This window comes from Elephantulus edwardii, unplaced genomic scaffold, assembly GCF_000299155.1.
Source record: "Elephantulus edwardii isolate Elephantulus edwardi_28Jun2011 unplaced genomic scaffold, EleEdw1.0 scaffold00028, whole genome shotgun sequence".
Taxonomy (NCBI): domain Eukaryota; kingdom Metazoa; phylum Chordata; class Mammalia; order Macroscelidea; family Macroscelididae; genus Elephantulus; species Elephantulus edwardii.
The window spans coordinates 13,133,055-13,141,642 of NW_006399778.1; the positions used below are offsets into that span (position 1 = coordinate 13,133,055).

General features: G+C 44.0%; 1 protein-coding gene across 1 annotated transcript in view; it reads left to right on the forward strand.

The window, feature by feature from the left end:
- Positions 1-8,588, forward strand: part of TMCO4 (transmembrane and coiled-coil domains 4) — a 146,474-nt gene that overhangs the window by 26,406 nt on the left and 111,480 nt on the right. Inside the window, exons 3-4 of the mRNA XM_006883582.1 lie at positions 3,006-3,180; positions 4,582-4,609. Coding sequence (XP_006883644.1) covers positions 3,006-3,180; positions 4,582-4,609 — 203 coding nt within the window. The remainder of the gene's footprint in view (positions 1-3,005; positions 3,181-4,581; positions 4,610-8,588) is intronic.

The following is an 8,588-nucleotide window of genomic DNA, read 5'->3' on the forward strand; positions in this document are numbered from 1 at the left end:
TAGGGCTGCTGTGCATAGGGTCGCTATGAGTCGGAAACGACTCGATGGCACATAACAACAACAACAACCCTATGAACAACGGATCTGAACCCTGCCCTGTCCTGTGCCGTCCTAAAACATCTCTGACATACTAGAGCCCAGTGTTGTTATAGTCACTGTTTTAATCATGGATTGACAACACATTTTAAGGAGACACAATTCAGTCCTTAACAGCAACTGAAGCTGAGAGGTCAGCTTATTTTCCCAAGGGGTCACGTCACTCATCACGCTGTCCCCTTCACAAACAAAGAACTTATATAACAATTGCTGGAGTGCTGCCTGCACAGCCCAGAGCTCCAAGATCAAAGGAGTCCAGCCTCAAAGTCAGGCTGAAGCTTCCCTGGAGATTGTGATGCAGCTTAGCTGCTCCCCAGGCCTTCAAACTGGTTCATTCCATTTCAACACCCTGCTGAGAATTTGCATCTCTGTCCCAGATATACTGAATCAGAAACTAAAGTTTAACAAGATCCGCATCTGATTCCTTGCTCTGTTTTGACGACTGCCTCCTGGTCCAACTATAGGTTTCACAGAAGCATACTCAAGTGTTCTGGGATTCTCATTCTTCTCAGAGTCAGCCACAGTTTGTTGTGATCCACACAGTCAAATGCCTTTTCATAGTCAACAAAACACAGATAGACATTCCTCTGGTACTCTCTGCTTTCAGCTAAGATCCATCTAACATTAGCTATAATATCCCTAGTACCATGGTCTCTTCTAAACCCAGTCTGCACATCTAACAGTTCTGTGCTGATATGCTGTTCCAGTTGGTTTTTGATAATGTTCAGGAAAATCTTGCTTGCATGTAATATTAATGATATTGTTCAAGAATTTCTGCACTCTTGTCAGGTCACCTTTCTTTGGAATGGGAACAAATACGAATATTTGCCGATCAGTTGGCCAGGTGGTTGTCCAGATTTCTTGGCACAACTTGGTGAGCACATTCAGGGCAGCATCTTGAAATATGCATGTTAAAATATGTCAATTAGTATGCCGCTAATTCCTGGGGCCTTGTTTTTTACCAATTCTTTCAAAGCAGCTTGGACTCCTTCCTTCATCATCACGTACGTTGTTTCATGAAATTCTTCTGTATCCACCAATTCCTTTTGGTATGATGACTCTGTATACTCTTTTAATCTTCTTTTTATGCTTCCTGGATTTTTTATTATATTGCCCAAAACATCCTTAAGTATTGCAACTCTAAGCTTGAATTTGTTCTTCAGTTCCTTCAGCTAAAGAAATCCCAAGTGAGTTCACCCCTTTTGATTTTGACTCTCGCTCTTTGCACATTTCATTATAGTACTTTACTTTGTCTTCCTGCTCTGCCCTTTGAAATCTTCCATTCAGCTTCTGTTCATCAGAACAGAGCAAGGAGACATTGTATGCTTGAAAATTGAGAAGGGTGTACACCAGGGATGTGTCCTATCTCCATACCTTTTCAATCTATATGCAGAACAGATTGTCTCAGAGGCTGGGTTCTCTGAGGAGGAATGTGGCATCTCAAGATTGGAGGAAGACTCATCAACAGTCTGCGTTATGCAGATGATATTACCCTGCTTGCTAAAACTGAGGAGGACCTGAAATTCTATAGAAGGTCAGGGACTACAGCCTTCAATGTGAATTGAAGCTTAACTTCAAGAAAACAAAGATTCTCACCACAGAGCTGATTAGCAGCACCATGATAGACGGTGGAGAGATTGAGATTCTTAATAGCTTCAGTTTGCTTGGCTCCACAGTCAACACTCTTGGTACCAGCAGCCAAGAAATTAAAAGACAAATTACATAGGGAAAGTCTGCTGTCAGAGACCTCCAGAGTACTGAAGAGCAATGATGTCATTCTGAGACTACAGTGTGTCTGATTCTAACCATAGCCTTTGCAATTTCTTGTCGTGTGTCAGAAAGCTGGACAATGACTAGGGATGGTAGAAGGAGAATTGATGCCTTTGAGCTGTGGTGCTGGAGAAGAGTATTGAATATACCATGGACTGCTAGGAGAGCAAACGGGTTCATCCTAGAGAAGGTAAAACCAAGCTGCTCCTTGGAGGCAAGGATTCTGAGGCTTCATCTGACATACATTGGGCATGTTGCAAGGAGGGACCAGTCCTTAGAGAAGGACATCATGCTTGGGAGGGTGGAGAGACAGTGCAAGGGGGAAGACACTTGAAGAGATGGATTGATTCAGTGACAGGGATAATGGGGGTAGGTGTGTCAGAGACAATAAGGTTGGCACAGGATAGAGCAGGTTTAGAGCTGTTGTACATAGGGTCGCTGTGAGTCGCAAGTAACTCAACAGCACATAACCACAACAGGAGAAAAACTAAAATATGTTCTTGAAAATTAGGTTTTGAATATCTCATCTCCTCGCGTGTGATTAACTGCCTCTGAAACCCTGCTGGATGATCAGCTATGGGTTGGTTCTAGCTCAGTGGAACACAGTAACATCATAGATCACTGCCTCTGAGTTTTTGTCTTCCCCTTATTGATCTGCTGCTGTGTGCAGACTGCCCATGTACATGTCATTGTTGGCTGCCGTAGAGTAGCCCCTCTCCTGGCACCCCCATAAGAAGAGTGCTGCTCAGTCCTGCACCATCTCAGTGCTGAGTTATGGATTAGATTGGTACGAGCTGGAGGGTTTTCATTGACTGGTTTATGAAAGTAACTCATCAGACCTTCCTTCTAGTTGATCTTCGTCTACAAGTTCCACTGAGACCTTGGTACTCTGCTCAGCATCATGGCATCTTAACAGCATGCCCACTGGCAGACGGTTGGTGGCTGTGCATGAGGTGCATTGACTGCGCTGACCTGGGAATTGAACCCAGGTCTCCCAAGCATGGATGAGGAGAATTCTCCCACTGACCCACCACTACCCCCTATTCACATACCTGCACACACCTCATGTGAACTCCCCACCGCTGTGTAGGGCACATGTTCCAGGAAGCCTTGGGATCTCAGCTGGGGTTGTCTTTCAGCTCCTTCTGCACGGCGTTTATGGAGGGCCTGGTCAAGTGGCTGGAGCTATCTGAATCTGTCTTGCCAACTATGACTGCTTTTGCCAGTGGCGTGGGAGGTGAAGGAACAGACGTGTTTGTTCAGATTCTGTTGAAGGACCCCATCTTGAAGAAGGATCCATTGGTGCTCACTCAGGTATGTATGCTTGGCTGGAAGGAAACTCCTCAATGAGGGTCAGGGGAATTGGGGCCTTGAGGATGGGGGTGAGCAGGTGGTATAAATTTTTTTCCTTTCAAACAATAACCTGAGAATTGCTTCTAGTGGAGTCTGGTGACTTGAAAGACAGGATATCATCATAATATAGTGTGATGATGATAATAATAACATTCATTGTTGACTCGTCATTGACTATTAACTATTTAAGAAGCTCTGGGGGCTTAGTGGTAAGGAGTTGTAATGTCAGCCCAAAGGTATGCCAAAGGTTCAGACTCACCAGCTGCTCTGTGGAGAAAGATGGACACTTACCTCCCGCGGATTAACTGCCTCTGAAAACCTGCTGGTTGTTCAGCTGTGAGTCAGTACGTAATAACAATGTTAATGTTTAGTTGTTGTTGTTGTGTACCATAGAGTTGGAACCCACCTCATCGCTGATCTCCAGCAGGTTTTCAGAGATAGTTGATCACGTGGGAAGAGATTGCCCATGCATCTCCTGTGGAGCAGCTGATGGCCTCGAACTACATGTCGTAGGGATTGCAGTGCAGCTCCTTGCCACTAGGCCACCAGAGCTCCTCTTATTATTTACATAGTGCTCTTTATGTGCTAGAGAGCCTGGTGGCCTAGTCTATAGGGAGTTGCCCTGCAAACCTAGAGACAAGCACATTTAAGTCTACCAGTGACACCTGGGAAGAAAGATGGGTAATCTCTTGTGTGATTTAAAGTCTCTGAAAACCTGCTGGAGGGTCAGCTAGAAGTCAACTTTGACTGAACGGCCATAAGTTGAGTGTATTTTGTGCTAGTGCCTTTCCAAATATTAGCTCGTTTAATTCCCAGAGCCATTTTAGGAGACTGGCATTTTATAGCGATGGAAAACTGAAACATAGAGATGTTAGGTAAATTGCCCACAGTCACACAGCTCATAAACGGCTCAGCTGGGTTTTGAATCCAGGCCTGCCTCCAGAGCCTGTGCTTCTAACCACCAAACTGTGGTGCAACAGCTTTCCTCCGTGCCCTTGCGCAAGACACTCACCTGTCCTGAGTGCGGTTAAAGGAGGCAGAAATGTATCATCTTGGCTGGTGGGGTGCAGCTGCGTGGATTTAAAACAGTTCCTTCCCCTCCGTCCCGTTTTGCTCCCCTTCCAACCTTTATCTCACTACAGAGCAGCCACAGAACAAATAAAAACCCTCACATTTTTATATTTTTATTTGTTTGCTTACTAGTTTATAGCCTGTCTCACCACTAGAATGTAGGACAGAGATTTTGGTCCAACTTGTTCTTCCACTAAATGGGAGTCAGTAAATATTTACTGAGTGGGCAGGCTGGTAACATTTCAACTCACTGCTAATTCACGTTACTTTTCTCTACTCCCTCACCCCCAGGACCTTCTGAGCTTCTCACTCAAAGATGGTAAGTTGACTTTCAAAGTGTTGTTAATTATGGGCACCTTCTGCATCCTCAGCCAGCCAAGCAGGGCTAACTGCCACCACCATGGTCTCCTCCTCCGTGGTCTTTTGATGCGAGAAGAAATAGCATTGGTGAGCTGATGAGAACTTCAATTGTGCCAAGCACTATACCATGGTCCTTTGTATTTGTTTCATTTCTTTCTCGTGCAGCAGTTCCACTGTGGTTCCACCCGCTAAATAGCTCTTTAATCTGTTCCCTCCCCCATCTCCACTTACCACCCTGGTCTGAGCCACCATTGCCTGTGTCTTAGATGGCAAATCCACAAACCATTCTGAGTACCTGTGAGCACCTCACCCCTCACCTTAGCCCTGTCTGCTCTGTGTGTCTTATCAAGCAGGGACACAGAGACCCCAAGGGAGGAGTATATTCTTCTGAGGTAACCTCGTTGTCCATTTTGAAGAATGGCTGGGGACTGGGAGTAAATTGCCATTTATCACACAGCCTCTAGCCCGCCTGGGTGTCAAATGCAAACTCTCCCTTGGCAAATGACCGAATGTCTCTGTGCCTCAGTTTCAAATGAGAATAACAGTACTCCTGACCTTAGAGAGGAACCATGGTAGTGTGTTTCATGTTGGACTGCTGAAAGTTCTACCAGCTCCTCAAAGGATTAAAAAGATGAGGCCATCTGCTCCGTTAAGATTTCCAGATGTGGAAACCCAATAGAGGGTTCCCACGAGGCAAACTCAACTCCAAGGCAGTGGGTTTGGGTTTCTTTTGTTTGTCTTACAAGAGAGTGATGAAGATCACATGAGATAACACACAGGGAACAGAGCAGGCATAAAAAAGGCTGTAAATGGCAACGAGGCCAGTAGTGAAATAGGGAAACCTGGGGTTAGGGACCTGGATTCTCCTATTTCCCTGAGACTTATTGTCACTTGGCCTCAGTAGAGTCACTTCGCTCTCTGAACTGCAGCGTCAGGTATAAAATAAAGGGCAAGGGCCAGATACTGTGTTTCAAGAACTAGTTTTGGTTCTAAGAACATAGTCAAGAATTTGCTAGGAGTAGGTCAGTCTTCTCCTATAGATGAGCCACAAAAGGACTTGTTCCCCATTGGACCCCAGCATCTCCAACACCGATTGCCATGTGGGGGACACGTGGATGGACAGAGGGAGCGGTTCCCTTTGTTTAGAGAATGAGGTTAACCCTGTGCAGGGTGCTTTGTCTGCTGGAGAGATAAACAGACTTCTTCATACAGAGACGGATGTGTTAGGGCCCTAGAGCAGCAGAGGTGGTGGTGAGGACGTGGTCTATACTTTGGGTTCCTCCTGGGTTTGAGATGAAGTGATTGGTCATAGAGTCAGACTGGGAAATCAGTATAAAAAGCATGAGTCATGGAATCAGCCCGGGAGATCATGGAAAGCTGCATTTCTCCCAAGAAGGGTGACCTTTATGGCATCTTTGGGTGTTAGTCACAGAGTGATGCCACATGTCATCTGGGTGGAACTCTTTTGACCTCTCATCATTTTCTTCTCTGCATCCAATACCAGCCCGCCGAGCTCAGCCCACACACAGCTGAAAACAATACAGCTTTCATATGCTGAAGGCTTAAACTGAATCTGAGGTTAGAACTTGAGGCCAGCGTTTCTTACTGGCATTGCTGCTGGGTGATTCTCTGTTGTGGGGCAGTGTCCTGTGTCCTCATCATTGTCAAATATTTAGCGTTTTCTTTCCCTGCCATCTACCCACTAGGTCACAGTAGCACTGAGTTGTGACAACCAGAAATGTCTCCGTGATATTGTCCAGTATCCCCTGGGGGGACAAAATTATCCCCAATTCTGAACCCCTGCTCTGTGACATGAAATCCAGAAATTTAAGCTGGATTCTAAAGAGGCCATTGAACAAGGGATATCGTTGCTGAAACCAGAGAATACTGAAAGATGTTTACATGTGTCTTATTGATTGTTCAAAGGTTTTTGATTGTGTGAATCACAACAAATTATGACTAGCATTGAGAAGAATGGAGATCCCAGAACATTTCATTATGTTCATGTGAAACAGGTTGTCCATAGATGAGGAAGCTGTTGTCAGAAGAGAACGCAAATATACTGCATAACTTAAAGTCGGGAAAGATGTGTGTCAGAGTTGTATTCGTCCTCCATACCTATTCATTCTACAAGCTAAGCAGATCATTCGGCTATATGAAGAAGCAGCTGGATTATACGAAGAAGAATGTGGCATTAGGATTGGAGTTAGACTTATCAAGAACCTGTATTATGCAGATGACACAGCCTTGCTTGTGTGAGAAAGTGAATAAGACTTAAAGCACTTGCTAAGAAATCAAAGACTACAGCCTCCAATGTAGGCTACATCTCAACATCAAGATAACAAATATCCTCACCACTGGACCAATAGGCAACATCGTGATAGATGGAGAAAAGATTGAAGTTGTCAACGATTTCATTTTACTTGGATCCACAATCAACACCCAGTCAACATTAGCAGCGGTGAAGAAATGAAATGTTGCATTTGGAAAAAATCTACAAATCTACTGTCAAGGACCTCTTTAAAGTGTTAAAGAGCAAGGATGTCAGTTTAAAGACTGATGGTATTTTCAGTTGCTCCCTATGTAACTGAAAGCTTGACAATAAATAAGGAAGACTGAAAAAGAATTGATAATTTTTAATTGCTATATTGGTGAATAATAATGAATATTAAATAGACTGCCAAAATAATAAATCAGTCTGTCTTGGAGTAAGTGCAATGTAAGAGTTCTCCTTAGAAGTGAACAAATAAATCTGTCTTGGGGTAAGAGCAATATAAGGTGTTCCTTAGAAGCAAGAATGATGAATCTGTTTCTCACATACACTGAAGCATGTTGTCAGGAAGGTCCAGTCACTGGGGGAAAGACATCAAACCAAGAAAGCTAGAGGGACAGTGGAAGAATGGAAGACCCTCAGTAAGATGTATTAACACAGTGACTGCACCTTTGGACTTGTGTGTGGTGAGGATTGTGAGGATAGGGCCAGGTTTTGATCTGTTATTTAGCACTATAAGAAGGTCTTCGTAAGTCATGGTCAACTGGATGGCGGGAAACAATAGCAACAATATTTAGAAGTTACTTCTAGGCCCTCTATGTAGACTGTGAATTCTTGTCATGGTCAACTGGATGGCAGAAAACAAAAGCAACAATATTTAGAAATTATTCTAGTTACTCTTCTAGGCCCTTTATGTAGACTGTGAATTCTTGACCCAATTGCCATCAAGTCACCTTTGACTTACGGTGACTCCATGTGTCAGTATGGAATGTGCTCCACAGGCTCTTCAGTGGCTGATTGTTCAGACATAGGTGGCCAGGCTTTTCTTCCAAAGTGCCCCATGGTGGGCTTGAATGTCCAGCTTTTGGATTAGGAGCTGAGCACATTAGCCATTTATACCATTGGCATATAAAATTAGCATATTAGTGGTTTGAGGTAGGGAGTCCCCACTTTATAAGAGGAGGATATTAAAACTAGGAGCCTAGGCACTCACTTCAAAGTAAGCTCAAAATTCTATTGAAGGGAAAGCAAATCTAAACATGAACTCTGCACTGGGACTTGGGAGTCGTAAACTGAACCATGGCTTTGCTCGCTATACTCTGAATCTGAAGGGAGGCTTGACTCCAGGCCATGGAACCCAAAGAGACACACATCAGATGAGACAGCAATCCTTACTGTACACTCCCTCTACTTTCTGACAGAGTCTTTATCACTGAATGGCAAACCGTCTGCCTCCTTGGTGAATCACAGATGCTGAGGCCTGATCTATTAGTCATGGTGAAATGCAAACCTTGTCACCTGGTCATTTCATCAGCCTCCTGCAGATTCATCCATTTGTCTTCATTGTTGAAACCAGCTAATTCTTCCACTTCTTTTTTTAAAAATTATTAATTTTAATGAAAATTTACGGAGACTTTGGATTTCCATTCATTCACTGTTGCATTTT